Source organism: Cebus imitator, unplaced genomic scaffold (assembly GCF_001604975.1).
Source record: "Cebus imitator isolate Cc_AM_T3 unplaced genomic scaffold, Cebus_imitator-1.0 Scaffold554, whole genome shotgun sequence".
NCBI classification, from domain to species: Eukaryota; Metazoa; Chordata; class Mammalia; order Primates; family Cebidae; genus Cebus; species Cebus imitator.
Window position 1 is genome coordinate 14402 of NW_016107869.1, and position 20445 is coordinate 34846.

Genomic DNA, 20445 nt, shown 5'->3' on the forward strand with positions numbered 1-20445 from the left:
AGTTTCTTTTGAGGTGTTCTTGCTCTGATGAGGAAAACTAAGCAGTCCTTTGGGAAAAACAAGGGAAGATCTAGGTCAAAAATAAAGGTAGGAATGTAAAAGGAGTTATGAGCCAAGTTTCTTTCATATATAATGGGTATGGATTAATAATTTAGAGATAGTGATGATACAGCTCCAATGAATGGAAGAACACCAGGCTTTTTGGTCTTGCGCCAATGTAGATAAAATGACACGGATACACGTGGAGTGGTTTTAAGGAGCAAAAGGTTTAATAGGTAAGAAAGAAGAAAAAAGAAAACAGCTCCCCTGTACAGAGACAGAGGGGGGAGGCTTGAAACAAAGACAGACCCCATGAGCAGCAGGAAAATGGTTGGTTATATCAGAGGCTAGAGGAGGCAGTGTTTGATTTGCATGGGCCCAGGGTATTGGTTTGACCAGGTGTGTCATTCACATAGCCCATGAAAAACCTGGCCCTCCCACCTTAGTTCTTTAATATGCAAATGTGGGTTGCCATGATGTTCTGAACACATGGTGTTATCCAGAGATGGCCATGACACTTGGCACAGGTAGTGACAAGGAGAAGGCAGGAATTGCCATATTCGCCATGTCAGATGGGCCTGGTTTTTAATTGCTGGCGTTTGCATATCAAAGCTTGCCAGCCTGGCTCTTTAAGCCACCTTTTCTGTTAGAGAAGAAATGTTTTGGGCAGTTGTTTTAATTACAAGAAAATGTTCACCAATAACCTTTACCATTACTATCTGCCTAAAAGTTATTTCTTAATAACTCATGTATTACTTCCCCTTTAAAGAGAAGTAAACCTCACTGCTCTTAGGGGGTGTTGGATGATGATTCTTTCTGGCTGCTTCCTGTTGAAAAGGGATGTCATGTAGGGGAACAGCAGTTGGGCCTTCTCATGAGGATGATTTAAGGGTTTTGGGAAGAATGGGGTGACTATGTTTGGCTTTGTTCATAGCACAACTCCAATGTTTGGAGTTTGATTACCTTTAGGCTAGAAAAGATAAATTTTACAAGAAGGTTTAACATAGAGGGTTAGAATATGAGCATGAAGATTACCACCATTAGTCGGAGTCCTATAGACCATAACTGACACCTGTTTGTTACACCAAGGGATGGCAAAACCTGTTTGCCTTTACTAGATGTCACTGTACATTACCAGAAACATTAATATAAAAGTAACATTTTTCTTGAGGAAAAGCATGTATTTCCCCCTTGACTTGCCATTAGAGAGTAACTTTAGGCTTAGGCTATTTTTATAACTTGAAAGCTGATTGGGAGAGATATGTTATTGGTTTGCTAAAATAACTTTAGCATTAATTTTGATAATTTCTTTTCTTTAATTATTATTTTTTTATAACTTCTACAGACCCTACAACATACTTAAACTTTCTGACTTGTTCTACACATCTTTTCATTAAACAACCAGTTATTTTTTTTTTTTTTTTTGGGACAACTATTTACCATAGAAAATTTTTCTGTATATAAAATCTTTTTTTTAATAACCTTCTTTTCCTAGCTTAAAGTGCATTGTATTAACCTCTAGTAAAATGTGCTGTTAAACTTAATAATAGTAAAACTTTTATACTTTTTATCCGTAACTATTACTTTTGCTATACGCAAAAAAACCTTAAGTCTTTCCTGCAATTATTAATCCTGTTATAAGGATGATAGTCAGGCATAATGTTACAGCAATTTGAATTTTACAACCAGAATTTCACATTGTGGGTGCCACAGTGTATAGTTTTATTGCAAATAGTAGCAGGACTATAGCAATTCCCACAAGAGCAGTATAGTAAATAATTTCTGTTTAAAATTATTTTTTTACTTGCCAAGATATAATATTCACCTTTGTGTATTTATAAGTTATAAAAAATCCCATGTGTAATAAAAATTTTCTTGCAAATGTGAGTTGAAAAGAAGTTTTACTATTTGGTGTTGAACTTTGAGAGGAAAGGGTAGAAATAATGAAACATATCTGGTGAGATAGGAGTGGGATTAAGATGAGTAGCCCTCAGTTACTTATTTTTTATGCGTTTTAGCTTAAGATTTTTTATTTCTTTACATTGACATTTAGGACGTTCCTTTGGGCTGTCAGGGGTTGCTCCCTTAGCTTTTTAGGCTTTGACTTGAGTGTGATGTATGCAGAAGTTGATTTCTATAACTTTTATTGCCAAGGGTGTTGAAAGAAAAGCAGTGTGGGGCCCTTTCCAGGTTGGCTTAGGGAAGGAGAGAGAGATGAGAGTTTTTGCTAATAATAAATGTCCTGGGTTGAATAAGGGTGGCTTTATTTTCTGGGGGTTGGGCTTCTGCTAGTTGTGTCAAATTTTGTTGGAAGTGATAGAGAGGTTACATGCTTAAACAATTTAGAGGTTTTCTGCCAGAAAACAATATCTGAGCATATCAATAAGTTTTATTCTTTCCCAAGTGAAAAGCTTGGTGAAGGGTTTTAAGGACTTTCCATTGGCTGGAGGCTGGCAAATGGAGTTTGCCATTATTTGACCATTGCAATTCTGAAGGCTGGAAAGTATGCCCTTGAGACGTGGCTTACTTTATTTCTGTGGGGAATATTGAAGTTTAATTTCTTTTATGGAGCCTTCCTGTATTAGAAGGGGTTTGAAGCATGTTGATGCCTTGAGGCTTCCTTGCCTTTGACTTAGCTGCCTGATTAGCTAATTTATTGCCTTTGGCAACCTCACTTGTTTCTTTTTGGTATTCCTGCAATGCATTCTTGCTATTTCTTGTGGAAGAAAGGCTGAGGATAATATCCTATTAATTTTCTGGTGATATTTTACAGGAGAATCATTCGTGGTAAGAGAATGTCTTTCCTTTCAAATGGCAGCATGAGCATGGAAAATTAGGAAAGCATACTTGGGGTTAGTATAAATGTTAGCTACCTTTCCTTTGCTTAATTCAAGTGCTCATGTAAGCGCTATTAGCTTAGCGAATTGAGTGCTGTGGCTGGGGAGAGACATTATTTAGAGTGACTACTGCTTATCCTGCCTTATGTATTTCTTGTTTTACTGGTCGTTAGCTAAGAGCCTTTTCTAGATAACGGTAATTGTGTCACATTACGTGGGGTACAAACAGTTAAATTATTTCCTAGGGTTAACTTGGAGGCTTTTTTGACCAGTAGAGCTATTATAACAATGGCTTAGAAGCATGTGTAAATAATAGGTCCTCCTAACTGCAACTGAGGTTGAGAAAAATATTGGATTAGAGTTTTTCCTGAGACACACCTTATGGTCTTGCTATGGGAAGAGGAGAGGCCCGGATTCAAGGGGAGAAAAGAGAGAGACTGGCTGTAGTGTTTAGAAGGTTTACTTTCCTTTCTTTCATTTTCAGAATTACCCAGGGCTCTATTCTATGATGGCAGTTTGAGCCACTTGGAGCCAGGGCTTGAGCCCCAGGATCCATCAGTCCTGCTGGACCTTCTGTGAGACTGGTCCTGAATCCAGTGACCTCCACCTCTGGGGGCAGTTCTGTCTCCAGTGGTCTCCGCCACAGGCTGGACAGGGTTGAGATGATTTTTTCTTGCTGCCTGGCATTCCTTTTTAAAATGCCCTGGCTTGCCCCGCTGATAGCAACTAACAAATGCACCTCGGAGATCCTGGACTTTGCAATCCTGCAAAGCTGCCGCTAGAGCCTTTGTCCTACTCCTGAGTTTTTCTTTCCCTTTGGGCCTCCTTCTTGTCCCTATTATAAAAGACGTTAGGAGGTTTTCTAAGGTACTATCTGGTCCTATAGCTTGCTTTTGTAGTTTGTTTCCAATATTGAAAGCTGCCTATGTAATAAACTTGTTTTTTAGAATGAGCCGTCCCTTGATTGAATTAGGGAATAAGGAGGTGTATTCTATTAGTGCCTTTCTCAACCTTATCATTAAAGCTACAGGATTCTTATCTGGCTTTTGGTCTATTATAGACAGGTTAGAGTAATTGTTGGCCCTGGTTTTCCATAGGCCTTCTAAAATGCATATTAAAAAGTGTTTGTTTGTTTGTTTTTTCATTTGTTTCCTGAGTTATCAGGGTTTCAATCAGAGTTGTTTATAGGAATTGCCTCTCTCCCAATTGGGGATGATGTGTCTAATTTCTTTCTTTCTTTCTTTCTTTTTTGCTTTTCTTACTTGCTTTCTTCCCTTTTGGTGTATTGTAGGAGATATATTACTTACCTCCAAAATTCTTTGCTGCTTGCAGAGCTGCTTGCTTTTTAGCTGCCATTAGGGTCTGGTTTAGGAGCAATATAACATCCTTCCATGTAAGGCAAAATATTTGAGTTAAATTTTGGAAAACTTCTATACACCTATTTGGGTCTTTAGAAAATTGGCCTAAGTTTTCCTTTACTTGCCTACAGTTCTGTAATTAGAAGGGAACTTGAAGGGGCCCCAAATAAGGGGGATTTTTAGATGGTTCCCCTGGAAGTTGCTTTTTTGAATTTTGGGGAACTATTTGCCCTGGGCCTGCCCAATAAGATTTATAAAAGAACTGGGTTGATCTTATAACATTTGCAAAGGTTCGGTAAAAATGCCATGTCATTGTGCAAAAGAAAATGAGCTGCTTTTCTTTTTAAAGTTCTGAGGTTAAGGAAGTTCCAGTGTTTTAGAGTGCACTTCAGAGGGTGTAAGCTGAAGATAATTTATTACCAATTTAGAAAAAGAAGGAAGAGTAAAAGCATTGTTTTAGTCTTCTTCTTTTCCTGGTTTTGACCCAGAGTGGAGAAGACAGAGAGTGCTCTCCAACTGTTCTCCCTTTCTGGTTTTTGGATCCCAGCATCATATTAAATGTGCCGCCCACAGTTGAAGGCATGATCCTGATGAACTAAGTGATGGGACTAAGCATGCTTATCCGCCTTGTGTGATTTCCCCTTTGACTTCCTAAATTTGTGATTTGCCTGGCTTTCTGAAAAATGGATCTTGGAAAGACTCTGTCACATTTGGGCAAGGATTCTTTAGCGGAGGCAATGTGCTAGATTGCTTACTAGTACAGCCCATGCTAAAGCACTTACCCTTAAAAAAATGGTTCTGGTTAACTTCTGAACTTAAAATCCCGTTACTAATTAAGTATCGTTTTAATAGGAAACACTATAGGTGACTTAACAGAATGTAGAAACTGAATGGCTATTTTTTTGCTGATGGGATAATATTGAGACTAAAATTTGGCTACAGAATATATCTTACTCCCAACTGCTGAAGGCAGAACTTTTCTGTTCACAGAAGTAGCAGTAGAAAAACGTAAAAAGGAAAAGTTGCAAAGCTGCAGTGTACTGCAGAGAACTAGCAGTGTGTCTTGTTTTAGTTAGAAACAAGTAACTTAAGAGAGAGGAAAGGATTGTGTGACTTCAGTGATATAAAGGGACTTTTAGATGGGCACAAGTCTGTGGGTTGTGTCCGGAGCCGTATTTCTGGCTAGACGCTCAAGGCACTTTGTCTAACGACTTTAACTCACACTGACACTCAAGCCAAGGTAAAATCAGACACTCCTGTGATAGAGCGGCACTTTCTGATGGTTGTCAGGTTTCTTGGGAGCACCCAATCCTAAGAATGAGAGACCTTCCAGATGCCCCAAGGTGCTGTGTCTATACCAGCTAAAGGAGGGGGTGAGCATGTTGCCACTAGAGATCATGAGGACCTTGGTCTCCTAGGGCACTCAGGATGCAGGGCAAAGGCAAGAGTATTCAGTTCGTAATGGAGGCAGATATCTGAGACAGCCTTGAGACAGCATCACAGACTGTGGTTGAGAAATTGATACAAAGCCCTCTAGGTATTTTCAAGTTAGAAGGTAGTTCAGACCAGTGGCCTCTGTCAAGGGTACCTTTTCCAGGAGGATGGAAATTCCAACAGAATTCATGCTCATGAAGGTCTTAGCACAGAGCTTTCCATCTCCTCATTGTCACCATATTGGTCTGCATAGGGTAGGCAGGACCCTGTTCAGAGGGCCTTAACAGAGGGTACAGGTTCTTACATTCTAACTAGCATAACAGAGCTCTGCTGATTGTATTTGACAAAGTCAAAGATCAAAACATTCAAATTAAACTCATGTTAAAGAAATATATTGTCTCTGGGAGCTAGGAAGCCCACAAGTGGATCCGGCTTCAGGGATGGCCATTTTCAAGAGGAAACACATCAGGGCTGGCCATTTCCCAGCTCTCCTTTGTTCTGTGTTTATTTTGACCTCTGTGTATTCTCAGGCTGTTTCCACTCTGTAGGAAAATGGCTTCCATCAGCTTCAAGGCTATTTCCCCTTTTCAAAGTCCTTTTTAGAATGTTGCTCAGGGCCACAGATTGCTCCTGCTGGGTGATGTGCCTATCATGAACCAGTCCTTGGGGCCAAGGATGAAGCTGGGTTTGGTTTGGTTGTTTGTTTAGAGATGTTTATGTTACATGTTGCTCAGTTGGACTCACCTCCTGGGCCTCAGTGATCCTCCTGCATCAGCCTCCCGAGTAGCTGGGACTACCAGCAGTGCCGCTGCACCAGGCTGAGGCTGGATTTTTACAAGGCCCAGGTTATATGCCTACTGTTGAGGCTGGAGCAGCAGAGTGAGGATTTCTCAACCCCACCCAACCACATGAAATGATGGATGAATATGGAACAAATGACACATGTGATGGCACTCTCCCATCAGAAAGAGAAAAAAAATCTCACTTCCTCCCCACCCATCAAGTTCCTGACTAATTGACTTTCTTGCATTTACTCTCAGACAACTTTAAGAAGAAAAATAGGCAATCCTTGCCAGCTCACCTTGTCTCTCTCTCTTTTTACTTTGTAATTGTAAATTAAATTTGTAATCAGGTTTCCACTTGCATTACTCTTCTGCCGCATCTAAAGACCTGTAGTAAGTCCTATCCCTAGGATGGTGATTAAGAATTCATTGTAGAGCCAGCCTGTATGAGTTCAAATGCTGGCCTCCCTAAATAACTAGTTGAGTGACTTTGGGTGAGTTGCCTAGCTTCCAAGGATTTTAACACCCAGAGCAGGGCCTGCCATAGGGAGTGCTTACTAGTAGTGCTTACTAGTACCAGATGGTATTAAAGAGTCACTGCATTTGACAGCCTTGCCCCTCTTTGCTTCTGAAAGACTCCTCTGTCATTCCTCATCACCACTTTCTTATTTCTCCTTCCCTACCCCACACCCTGTCACTTTAGTTGGCTCCTCTCTTGTCCCAGCACGTATATGCTCAGGCTCTCCTGCTCCTTTTGCTCCCTTTATGTTTTGCCACAGGTTTCTACCATGTGATTTCATTCACGCCATTTATCACTGAAGATTCTGAAATGATCCATCTCCAGCCCAGACCTCAGTCCTGAGCCCCAGACCAGGCTCTTTGACACCAGCTACAGTAGTCAGTGTTAGAAGTACCTCAAACATGCCCCAAACTGAAGTCATGGTCTTGCTCTCATCATAAGTTGGCTCCTGCTCCTATAAATTTACTATCATTTAATAACAGTGTTTACTCTCACTCACCCTCTGGCCCCTTTTCCCCTTTACCATCGCTGCTGCTTTTAGACCAATACTTATCATAGTCACTTAGATAGCTTAATTGGCCCTCCAGCATCTGTCTCCTCGCTATAGCCCATCTTCCACTCTCCCAGTTATGTTCTTACAAAATAAAGCTCTAATTGGCCACCACCACCCACAACTGAACTGCCTAACTCCCCCTTCCTCTCAGCTTGGCTTACAAACCAAGCCACCCTCATTGCCAACACTTCCCTCACCCAATCCTGACCCCTGCCACACTGAACTTTTGAGCATGACACACCATGCCTGGCTAACTTTTTGTATTTTTTTGTAGAGATGAGTTTTCACCATGTTTCCCAGACCGGTCTCGAACTCCTGAGCCCAAGCGATCCTCCTGCCTTGGCCTTCCAAAGTGCTGTGACTACAGGCGTGAACCACTGCACCCAGCCCTTTGTTGTTTCTTGATACTAGATTTGTAGCTTAGCAATTGCCCAAATACCCATTGTGATTTAGCTATTTCCAAGTATTTCTCTGAATACAGTGTTCAAAATACACAAGGCATTCTTATGTCTTGAGTCACTAAATGAATGTAATGACTGAATGAATTAATAAAATGGTAAGACAGCAAACACATACAATATAAAATAAGGTCCAGTTTTATGATCTTGACATTCCCCAAACTTTCCAATCTATCTATTAAATGAATACTTTGTTCCTTGTCAAAACATGTACAAGAAAGAAGTCACCCCTACAGCTTTGTCTCTCCTTGTGTTTATAGTAATTTCAGTACTTAAAAATTCAGATCATTGCTTTGACTGCTGTAATGCCTTTTTGAGGGAAGTTGATGTACAGAGACAGAAGATACCGTGAACTGTCTGGCTTACAGATTACAGGGAAGTTTTTCTAAATTCTCTTCTCTCACATTGGTAGCACGTGCAGCACTGCAACATGGCCCCTCAAATCTAAAATCTTCAGCTATGTGTGGTAACAGTGACCCTTCTGTGTCATTGAGAGAGAGGAAAGTTTTGTCATGATAGAAATGCTCATACTCTGAGGATATTAGAGAGTGAATACTTGAGGATAGAATTAATCAAACAACTCTCCTTGATTCTGGATATTTTAGCCTAAAGGAAAAAATAATACATGAGTTTAGCTTTGAAATGTTTCAACAGTTTCACTGATTGTCCAGAAGTCATTGTGTGCCCGCTTTCCTCATGTGTTCATCTATTGCCAGTATTACTTTCTGTGCCAAGATCTGAAAAACTTGCTATTGACTCAGTCATACTCTTGCTAATGTTCCAAAGCACTGAAAATAAGGCAATTACGTAGAGGTGAGGGCCACATTCCAAAGACAGTGGATGTTTCCCACAGCACTTCCAATCACAAAAAAACAGTGAATTCATAAACATCCACATGTTTTCCCAACTCTCATTTATCTCAGTCATTATTTTTTCTCCTTCCCAGATGCTTTCATATTCACTTAACAAAACCCTCTAAAGTCATTTATACTGTACCTATGTGCTATGAATCTATAGTGTTACTGAAAAACTACCCTCCTTCATGAAGCCAGCTGTCTTTCTGCTCAGCCTCCCAACTTGTAAGTTCTACGTGAATGCTCTCATATGCTTTCAGCCATGATGCTGAAGGTTAGCTCTTGAATATATTTTTCATAGCATGCAATAGTTATATAATAGAAATAGAAACTTAGGAAATTTAACAAAGAAGATTAGCATAATAGCCTTAACACTCACCTGCTACATGAAATCATCTGTGTTCATACCATTCCCCACCTTCCTTTCCTCTGAATTATCAATACCATACCTTTTAGCACCTGGTAGTACATCATTGTGGTTTCACTATTGTTACATTTTTTTCTTTTCAGAAAATGTTTATATTCTCTTGGGGGGACCACTATTTCGATTTTTATTTAGGCTGTGTATTTATTATGTTAAGAAAAAAACACAAGGGGCCCAGCCCAGTGGCTCATGCCTATAATCCCAGCACTTTGAGAGGCCAAGGCAGGTGGATGGCCTGAGCCCAGGAGTTCAAGACCAGACTTGGCAATGGTGTGAGACCCCATATCTATTTTTAAATAAAACAAAAACCACTCAAGAAAAATTATACAGATAAGAACCACTTTTTTTCATATACAAAAAACAAGGGCCATAATCTCACCATCCAGAGATAACCTCTGTGGTTAACGTTAGATAATGCTGTAGACTAAGATATATATGTGTGTTTGTGTGTGTGTGTGTGTGTGTTTGTGTGTATTTTAATGAAAAATATTCCTATACATACTGTATTGCACCTGCGTTTTGCTTTTTCACTTAAGCATATTGAAAAACTTCACCTATATTATCTTTCTTCAGCTTTATTCTTAATGATTGCATAAAAATTTTAATGCATGCATGTATAATAATGTACATAACCAATTCCTGATGATTTATATCATTTTAATTGTGTCTCATGGGTTATTTTCTTATATTTTCTTGCTTGAGGAGACAACTATAATTGAATATACTTGTGGCAATTGTTTTAAACAAATTTTATATTAATTTTCTGGAATCATATTAAGATTGAATATATTGAAACTCAAATATTTTTCTCACTTTAGGAGAGCACAAGCTTCACTTTATCCCTGCCCTGATTGGCCCCTTCCTAGAAGTGACCTTGATACCCCAGCAAGATCTTCGAAATGTCATGATTCCAATTTTTCATGATATGATGGACTGGGAGCAGAGGCGGAGTGGCAACTTTAAACAGGTAGGCAGAAGTGCTCCTCAGAAGATGTGGAAGAGTTTCAGCTCTTCTGAAGCATCTATGAACTTCCAGATTCTACTCCAAGTTGGGAAGTGAACACTGGGCCATCAGACCTGGATTCCATCCTGGCCTATCCATTCCTAAGCCACACAGCCGTGGATACTTCTCAGATCCTGTGTTGACCTGAGCCTCCAGTGAATTCCTGAAAATCATTTGATTCCCTTTCAGCTAAAAAATTTTTTGATTTTGCAGGTCTATATTTAAGAACTTGCAGAGACTTTATTTGCACCCAGTTGGACACAGAGCAGAAGAATCAGAGAGTTAATGATTCTTAAACTCATTGAGCTCTCAGTGGTCTGCACATTGTATTTGGTTAATGGCTTAGCTTTGAGCATTTGATTCCCAGTATGTTTTATTTCTTTGCTTGAAGCATTGAGAATTAATTTAAAGCAGTGGAAATTCTTATAAAGGAGATTCCACGTAAATGAGTTTACCATTTCTGATTGACATAGGTTCTAATAGTTATGCTCCAGTTTTGGGAAAACAGGCATTCTTATTATAAAACCAGATCTCTTAAGGAATCCACTGCTTTTGGCCTGCCAGGTCCTTCAATTTGGAGATAGTAGGCCTACTGTCTGTTCACAGAGTCACTGCACAAACCTGTGTGCCCACGGGATTTGGCACTTCCTCATGCTTCTCCAAAGAAAGCCTCTCTCAAATCTCAGGACTGATTGTCAACTGGTCAAGCAATCTGACTGCAGACATGGAACTCTCCTGTGGCCAAAAGCATGGGCGTTTCCCCTGTATCAATACACACATTTATTTTCAAAAAAACTAATAGGTGAATAAAAGACTACTTAAAAACTGTACTTAGGAAAGAAAAACCCACTTTTCTTCCCCTTTATCTTTTGATTGAAATTCAGTTTAAAGGAATAATTGGGCTTAGTCCTTTGACAAAGTCAAATATTCCTCCCAATCCTTAATTGTTTTAACTTTCCCTGGCCATAGAGAAGTCTTTCATTTTCTGTCTCTTCTGACTCAGATAGATGAAAGGATATTTTTTTTCATTCCTGATATTCAAGTTCCAAAGGATTTATATCCTGGAAAATATAAATGTTTTGACTACAGTTTTCAGGAAATATGTCCTTTCTCTTGCTGCTTATTGCTGACTTAGACTATTTCTATGGATCTACCATCTGTACATGGATAAGGCAAGTTCTCAACTTCAGCAAAGATTCTGTGCAACCTCAAACTGTTTTGAGAAAGAAAATAGATGTAAAACACATCAAAGATTTAAATTAATGTATGTGGATATGTTAGTTTCCTGATGTCCTTATATATAGCGATGTTTAAAAAAAAAAAAAAAAGGGAAAAGAAACAGGACTTGCCAGTTTTTATAGCTCCTAAAAAAGAATTCAAGCATTTAAACTGGGCTGCAAGCATTTGTGTTTGAATCAACAAATAGATAGATGTCTTTGGCAGCAGTAAACGCTACCCAGCCGGGAGTGTGAAGTCATATAACTCCCTCTAGATTAGTCCCTTAGAATTCCAAAGGGATGCCTGCTATTAACCGTAGCTGATAATGTCACTTTCACAGAATTTACCATAGCTTTTTCCTTGGCATAAATAAATACGTTTTAACTTGCCTAGAAATCCTTGTGAAGGGGAGGAAAGAGAGTAATATTTGGGTATGTTTCAGGTGGAAGCCAAGCTAATTGACAAACTGGATAGCCTGATGTCAGAAGGCAAAGGTGACGAAACATACCGAGAGCTCTTCAACAGTATGTGAGTAATATGTTTATCTCAAGTTGTTTCTATTCTGGGGATTTGGTGTCAGTACTGAGCCTCTCTGCACCACAGTAGCTGAGAGCTGCAAAGGCAGCTTAGGTCTCACAGGAATGCTTTGTCTTTGTGGAGTGTGAAAGGATAATTGCCTAACTCTGGCGAATGGATCTTATTATGTTGATGATTAGGAATGTCTCCCTATTTTAATCTCTGATTAGGACAGGTCACTTATGTTACATAACAAATCTCACTCTTTTCATGCCTGATAATTTTAAAATCATTGCTGTAAGATAATGATTTTAAGTGGGGTTACAAGTGGGAGAGGAGAAAAGGCATGTGATTGTAATGTTTGTGTGCACCATTTTCCAAAGCAAGATACTGATGCTGATTTGCTACTGGAAAATTAACCTAATTTGCATCTGTTCTTCAACACCTGATTTAATTCATTGATACTGATTGTTCACTCAGCATTAATTGTGTCCTAAATGTTTTTTATTAGAATATCACAGAAGTAAATCACTTGTAGTAAATTATGTGTTTTGGATTTTTATGGAAGATAGAGAAAGAATGGAATGCTGTAAAGAGACTTTAAGGTGGCCCTACCCATAGAATTCGATCATAGCCACAGGATGAATTGCTTGTACCAAGTATTCATGCATTGTGTTTAGATGGCCAGAAGATACAGTGAGAATGTTTTAGTGCTTTGGGATTTCACTTCTGGCATTTGTTGTCTCTATAGCTTCCTATGGATCTTAGTCATTTTCAAATCTAACACATGTGCAAAGTGTTTCTTTTAGAAAGAAGAATTCTCTTATTGTGTTTGAAAAATGTTTGCAGTTTTTTCGAAAGTACAAAATCATTCAGTAACACATTTTTGTATGACAAAATATATTTGTATTTGTATTTATGCCCAAGTATCACCTAAAACTAAATATTAGTGCTTTAGTATTGATGGCCACGTGCAAAACTTTGTAATTCATTTTATGATCATGAATTTACAGCACTAGAAACATTAACATAAAGGCTTGAAGAATATTATTAGTGACTAATAGGTTAGATAGATTTCAGCTTGCCTGATTAAAAATTATCTTGAAGCTTTTAGGAAAATTACATTAAAAGGAAAAGTCAAGAAGGTATAGAGATTTCCTGTGGTAGTGGTGGGTGATAAAATATATTCTTTGTACTGGATTCTGAACAATATCATTTTTTTCTTATATCGTAATTAAACCAGAAGTTTTCGTAATTATTCACCCAGACCTCATTCATTCTAGTGTACAAAGCTTCAGTCTTTCATGACAGCTGGAGTTTAGCAAGAATGCTGATTAAAATCTCATCCAGTATAATAAATTGCTTTTGAAAACTGCTCTCATTTCAGCTACTAGTTTGTGGTTTGAACAAAGGACCAAAATGAGAAAGCACTCAGTGAAATGAATCTCTTGAGATTTATGATTAATTATAACAAATTCACAAGATTAATAAATACTCACATAGTTCTATAATGCCTCTTATCTACTTTAACAAAGGCTTGATAGTATGTAGTTTTGATTGCTTGTGTATAAATATGACTTTGAAATAGAAGATGTACTTTGACATTAGAATCAAACCAATAATTAAAATATTAAGCCTCTATAATTAGGACTATTTTAAAGTGTCTTCTTCATTCAGTAGAGATTTTTATACTTTTGTTGATTTTTGGAATATTACTAGAAATGCTACTATAAATAATTTTCTTTCATGCTTTTGTAATCAGCATATTGGGAATAAATCAAATCTGAAGTGATACTTAAGTATCATTACTACCCGAGCACAAGAAAGAATGTGCAAATCTTACTTTATTTCAGGAAACAATAAATTGCTTTTTTGGCAACAGAAATCACAATGAATTAGTATAATCACAATGAGTCACTGCACACATGATGAATTAGGAACACATGCTGTTATGGTACACATTCTCGTTTGTTCCATGTAATTTATGTCTAAAACTTCTTAAAATTTGTTCTGAAGCTGAAAAGCTGTAAGTAGCTCACTGCTTCCTAAATTGTAGTGCTTGCCAAAATGGCCCCCTTGGAGTAAGACTTTAAATTTGTCTAGTACCTTTCTGCCTAAGAACTCAACTTGTCTTTCCCTAACCCCAAACGTTATCTTCATTAATATCTACTGCATTTTTTTGAAATAAGTTTTAAAAAGATTTATTCATTTTGATAACACTGAAATTCTAGATTATAGACACCAATATGCAATATCCAGAATAGAGTATCACAGCTAAATTCTGCTTCTCCTGGCTCCCCTTGATTCGCTCATTCCTGTATATTTATTGGACACTCCCCAAGGCTAGGGATGCAGCAGTGACTGTACTAAAGGAGCACACAGTAGGTCTACCTATAGTCTTGGGGATTCCAAAGGCGCTTTCCAGAAGAAGTAACATTCATCTGAAGTCTTTCTTAGTCTTTCACTCTGCCTTCTCCTATGTACTTCTAAATAATTCAATAAGACTCCACATTATTTCAAAGATTTTCAGTGATCACACATTTAATTATCGTTTGGAGACAGAGAATTCATTATGTGACACCATACCTTACATCTCTAACTCTTCTCTTTGGATTAAAAAGAGCATGCACATATTAGAGTGATGACTTCCACATAACCCCGTTATGATACTGAGAGGAAGATTAAGGGTCAAATCCCCGACACACACACAGGTTCCTTTCACAGAGTGAAAACCTCTTGAGCAGCGTCATCCCTGCAGGGCCATGGCTTATCCTGCTCCCAAGTGTTATGAAGTTCTGTTGCATAGAACAGAGCAGCCTTATCAATTAGCAATGAGAAACCAGTTTTCACTGTTATTAGGGCCCCCTGTATGCTCATTGTGGGCACATGGGCATTATTATGGAGCAAATGAAAATACCCACTCTCACCCAGGTTACCTCTTCTCCTCTTGCTGATTGCCTCTCTTTCTCAGTTTGTATCAGGTAAACAGGGAAATGGCAAGCTTCCCAAGAGAGGGAACAAGGCTGGCTGAGCACACAGATAATCTGGGTTCTAGACTCAGTCCTAACATTTGGTCTTGAGTTAGTCAAGGAAACAGGCTGTGCAGAACTTTGCCTCTTCTTTCAAGAGGATTATGTAGCTCTTACTCCATCAGAAGTCTGTGCAAATTAATGAAACTTATGCCCATAAAAGAAGGCTCCGTGTATTTTTAGAATTATTACTTAACTTGAGTTCTTTGTTTTTCAGCCTCTAAAGAATATGAGGTGTGGGCTGTCATGGGGAAATTTCTACATCATTCTGCATTGCTTTTTGGCAGACAGATTTTCATTTGAGTTCAATACCAATTTGCAATTTAAGCCTGAAACAGGTGCTGTTCAGAGGTTTTTAAAAGAAAACACATTTTAAACAAACTAGGGGACCTTCCTCTGGAGGACTGGTCAGGGCAGATTCCATCCCTTCCATATGCAGTCTCTACCCTTAACCTATGAAACAGTTTAGTGTAAACGAGAAAAATGGGACCAGGGATGCATAGGAAACAGAGGAGAAGGCAAGACAGAAGGCTAGGCACAAGAGAAAGAGGTGGGAGGATGGTGGAAAGAAAACTTGGGAGAGAACATAGCCACAGACAAGAGAAAGCTTTGACAATACAGCTTTCTTCTTTAATGTTTATTTTTGAACTAAGTACCTATATGTTATGTTTAGATTGTACTTATAAGAAATGTTTTCTCTCTTATTCCTGAAACTAAGGTGAAAGACAAATAAGATTTTAGACACAAATGAGGATCATTAAATTTGGAGAGTCAGGAAACAATCTACATATTGCCATGCTTATGTTCTTACCTTTATCTTTTGGGGAAAGTTCAGTCATAAAGCCTTTGCAAAGTACGCTGTTAATTTGCTGAGAGGTGGGAGTGAAAGTAACACAGATTCTAATTATCGTGATTGTTGTTATTTTGTGTTTACGTAGTATCTCTGCTCCAAGGTGCTTAGGATTAGGGGAAATGTAGGAGGAGAGATGTGGTTTGGTACTTGTCATCAATCTGCTGTAACAACCACATAGAAAATCTTCTGTGATTAGTGACAAAATGAATGAAACTGTTGAGTGAGTGCACAGATAGTACAATATGTATTGAGTGGGCAAATGTTAAGTGAAAGGAAAAAACGCAAAACGTCATACCGTCTGTACAAGGATTTTCCTGTAGCAGTTGCATTGCAGTAAAATTGCTTGGATGAAGATGCATTCCACTGAGAGGTAGGAAAATATTTTTATGTGAATAAAGCAAGATCTTGCTTGAAAGTAAACTTGGAGGCACTCCTGTTTTCCCTTTTTGCAGTGTTATTTGATGTGGTAAGACTCAAGCCTCTGTTAGTGTAAGAGAGAAGCTAGAAAAAAAATGTCTTTGAGCTGTGAGATGCTTGTGTATTTTGAAAATGTGATTATATGCATGTGTTTGTATTTTATGACTTGGATAATCTGAAAATCAATTTGCTTTGTCAATGCTTCCTGGATTAGAATTCCACTATTTGGTCCCTATCCTAGGTAAGACATTGTTTGCAAATTGTGCTACTTGTGAGATGTTGCAGTGGTTGCTAAGGCATTTAAGGTACTGATGAAAGTAAAATGGTTGTCATGGTGACTGATAAAAATAAATGTTGAAAATGCCCTGGGTTCTTTCTTTTCCAGTCTACTAAAGAAAATTGAGCGGGAAACATGGCGGGAAAGTGGCGTTTCATTAATTGCTACTGTAACTCGTCTAATGGAGAGGTTGTTAGATTACAGGTAAGCTAAATCGCACGTTTTCCAGATATGCTGCACTACAGTTAGAAAGTCAGATAGAATACAATCACAATTCCACTCACGTGAGTCCTCAGTTGATTATCAGACCACGGAACCTGGTGCACTAAGATAATGAACTTTTCGCCAGCTGGTTCAGAGCTGTTAATTTGGGGGTTTGTTTCTTTTTTATTTTGTTTTTTGTTAGTTTGAAGTATTGGTGAATTGAGAGGATTCTCAGAATCCCTGAGAGTTCTCAAAAAAAAAAAAAGAAGAATCTTTATTTTGGTGTTTAAACTCAGCCACTAGTACCAGTAGACTCTATCCATTTTAGGGTGAAAATAATGTAACAGTGTTGTACAATCATGCTATTCTCTTATAAAGGGGATGTCAGTGGGATGAAACCCTGTCACCTTCTTTGGACCTTTTTATTTAATTATTATTTTTATGTTATCTAAACTGTTAAAGTAGTTCATTCCACTTAAATGCATGGTGGTTTGGTTTTATTTCAGGAATGAAATCCTCATTCTTGTTGCTAATGGCCAGGCTACCAGCCACTTCTCACCCCACTGTAGGAAGTGGACAGTAACACACTTTCACTCCTCTAACTTCCTGAGCTCTCTGTCCACTGAGAGGGAGCATAATCTTGATGTGGCAATGAAATTCTTAACAGAAACTGATGCCTGGGAGTCTCTGACTCCCCAGTTCCCCAGAGATTATCAGTCCTTGGAGCATGTATCTAAATGGACGCTTGCAACGCAAATTGCTTCTGGTCTCTAAAAGTGGCTTTTTTTTTCCCTTCCTTTCTTTTTTTCCCCAAAAAAGAACAAACTGTGTTTGTCCCTAGGAAGGAAGTTCTGAGTTCTGACTATTGCTTTTTGTTTTTAGGGACTGCATGAAAATGGGAGAGGTAGATGGCAAAAAGATTGGCTGCACGGTTAGCCTTCTGGTTAGTAAACGGTTCCTTTTTTTCTCCTTTTCTCTTAATACTTGTTTTTTTTTTTTTTTTTTTTTTTTTTATTTAGAAATACTGTGTTTTGTTGGTGTTTAATCTGAAATGTGATGTTTCTTAGAAGAGTTTTTTAATATTTGCAAGTGTTTCTAAAAGAAGCATAGGAGCCGCAGATTAAATGAAAGCCCAGGAAATCCTCAGCCCCAGACATTACAAAGTGCATCCCCTGCATTCCCCACAGCCCTAATAAGAGACCCCTGTGGGATTCCAGAGTGATGCCATTGGGTTCCCCGGTTGCACTGCTTCACCCTCCTAGAGTCTTGTTGCTATCCTAGGAAAAAGCACTGTGTCCCCTGCTAGAGGTCTTTCTACTTTTGTCTAGCAATTTCTTTCTGTCCTTCTTTTCCTTCCTCAGAGAGTGATATGCAGTCCACGTTTTAATAAATATTAGTGATCTCGTCTTTTGTGAACAAATGACAGTTTTCTATTTAACATGCTAATTTTCATTCTATCTTTTTTGTAAATTGAATTCATAATAGCACTTTTGTTAAAGTTTGCTTTATAACTAAGATGACCAAACAGGACATTTTTGAGGGTAAAATTAACATTCTGTAAAGATAACAGGCTAATCCAAAGCTATCCTGGGCAAACCAAAATTTATATAAAATGCCACATAACTATATTAAATAGAATGGTATTCTTACCACAGAGCAAAGGAATGGCCCTACATTTAGACATTTATTTTTCATAGTTTAACAAGTCAAAGTTTTTGATAAGTTCCTTTAATTGGATGGGAAGAAATTAGGAAAACAGGTAAAAAGTCACAAGAAAGCAGAAACCCTGAGCTTTGAAGAAGGACTGTGATAGGAGTAGACAAAGTAATACAAAACAAAACAAAACAAAACAAAATAAAAAGACTGAAACTGATGAGCTAAGAAAAGATGAAATCGAAGTGGGGCAAAAAAGAATTTCACGGTGCAAGCAAATAGAGAACGATACGGCACGCGAGGAACTCAAATGATCAGTATGGGAAAATATGAAATGCAGGAAAAGTCTACTTATATATTTGTGAATCTCATGATTTCTTTTTCTTATTTTTTGTAGAATAAATGAATCCTTGCCATCTATTATATTCCAAGTACTTGCAGAGTCACTCTTATCCTTACTCTGATCATTTGAGTTCCTCATGTGCCATATCGTTCTCTATTTGCTTGCACCTTGAAATTCTTTTTTGTGCCACTTCAATTTCATCTTAGCTCATCAGTTTCAGTCTTTTTGTTTTGTTTTGTTTTGTATTACTTTGTCTACTCCTGTCACAGTCCCTCTTCAAAGCTCAGGGTTTCTGCTTACTTGTGACTGTCTTTTTATCTGTTTTCCTAATTTCTTGCACTGCTCTTCATCTCTGAGTCTCTGACGATATCTGTCTTTATCACACCCACTGCCTCCTCCGCATTTTTAATCTAATTGTTACATCTCCACCTCCAATATCAGTCCCTAAAAATAGTGAGACCTAAGCATCCTCTATGAGGCCACATCTTGTTCACTGACATAATTTTTTTGTTAGACCCAAGAGTAATCTGCAGACCATCAGCCTAGGCTTACTGGGTCAGACCATTGACCTCTGCTGTCAGTACTCATTTCTAACCTTGAACATAGTCATTCCCTCTCTTAAATTTCCTAGTCGATTCTCCAGTTTCTTACCTGCTTTTGCCAGCCTCTCATCACAGTCAAGACCTTCAGCCTGAGTTACATCCTGCTTGTGTGTCAATGTTGAGAGAAAAGCTAAGTGCTTGATGAGCTTTACGTCTTTTCTGTTTTCTTAACCCTGGCTCTACCTCAACTCCAGGCACAAAGTCTCATAAATAACCTCAAAGCAAAGCCTTTACCTTTCCCCAAAGTAATCCTCTCCATTCTTCCATCTTCTTTCACAAGTACCTTCCATTTGGAGATGAATAAATAAATGGAGACCTTATGTTCATTTCCTCAGTTGGTATAAAAGAAGGGATTACTTCCTTGGATGAAAGAATTAATACTCTGCCCTTAATGTATTTGCTTCAGTCTCCCAGTAGGAATACACCTGAGATTTAATATAGTAAAATTGTGTGCCTCCATTACTAACCACTTGAGACATTATCCTGATAGTTTTGCACTAACCCAGAATACTTCTTCTAGAAAATTTTAACACTTTGAAAGCTCTACTTATTTCAAACTAGCATAAGAATATGTATTAAAGAACCAAATATATCACTTTGAAGATAATCTTTTTGGCTTCTATTCCATATGGAAAGTTCTTGATGATTTCTATTAGCAATGTGGTTCTCTTCAACTACTCACTTCCTCTTAGAGACTTCTCTTAACTTTTTGGAGGGTCCATTCCAGATTGTCTTCAAGAGAGCTTTGGCATCCCATACAAGATCAGAGTTAAATTGGTTTAAAAAAAACAAAGGGTAATATTTGACATGACTAATACCAGGAAATGTAATTATTGTTTTGTTCTTTGTGTCTCACACTTTGTCAGACATTTGGAAGATAATCATCTGCTGACTGGAGAGATTTTTTTTTAAGAGAACTATTTATTTAGAATGATTACTTGTTTTGTTCTCAAAGCTGCTTCTTACCAGAAAGCTATTAGAGCAAATCATCCTTTAATAATATAAAAGCCTGCTGTGGAGTTCTTAGACTTGTGTTTATGGTACAACAATTCTTTTTTTTTTTTTTTTTTT

At 38.1% G+C, this 20445-nt stretch overlaps 1 protein-coding gene across 1 annotated transcript in view; it reads left to right on the forward strand.

Moving 5' to 3' along the window:
• The window catches only part of LOC108293950 (dedicator of cytokinesis protein 4-like), a gene marked incomplete at its 5' end in the record, with an annotated part of 85572 nt that overhangs the window by 10095 nt on the left and 55032 nt on the right, over positions 1-20445 (forward strand). The window contains 5 exons of the mRNA XM_037733889.1: positions 10078-10226; positions 11923-12008; positions 16510-16536; positions 16681-16776; positions 17659-17719. Coding sequence (XP_037589817.1) covers positions 10078-10226; positions 11923-12008; positions 16510-16536; positions 16681-16776; positions 17659-17719 — 419 coding nt within the window. The remainder of the gene's footprint in view (positions 1-10077; positions 10227-11922; positions 12009-16509; positions 16537-16680; positions 16777-17658; positions 17720-20445) is intronic.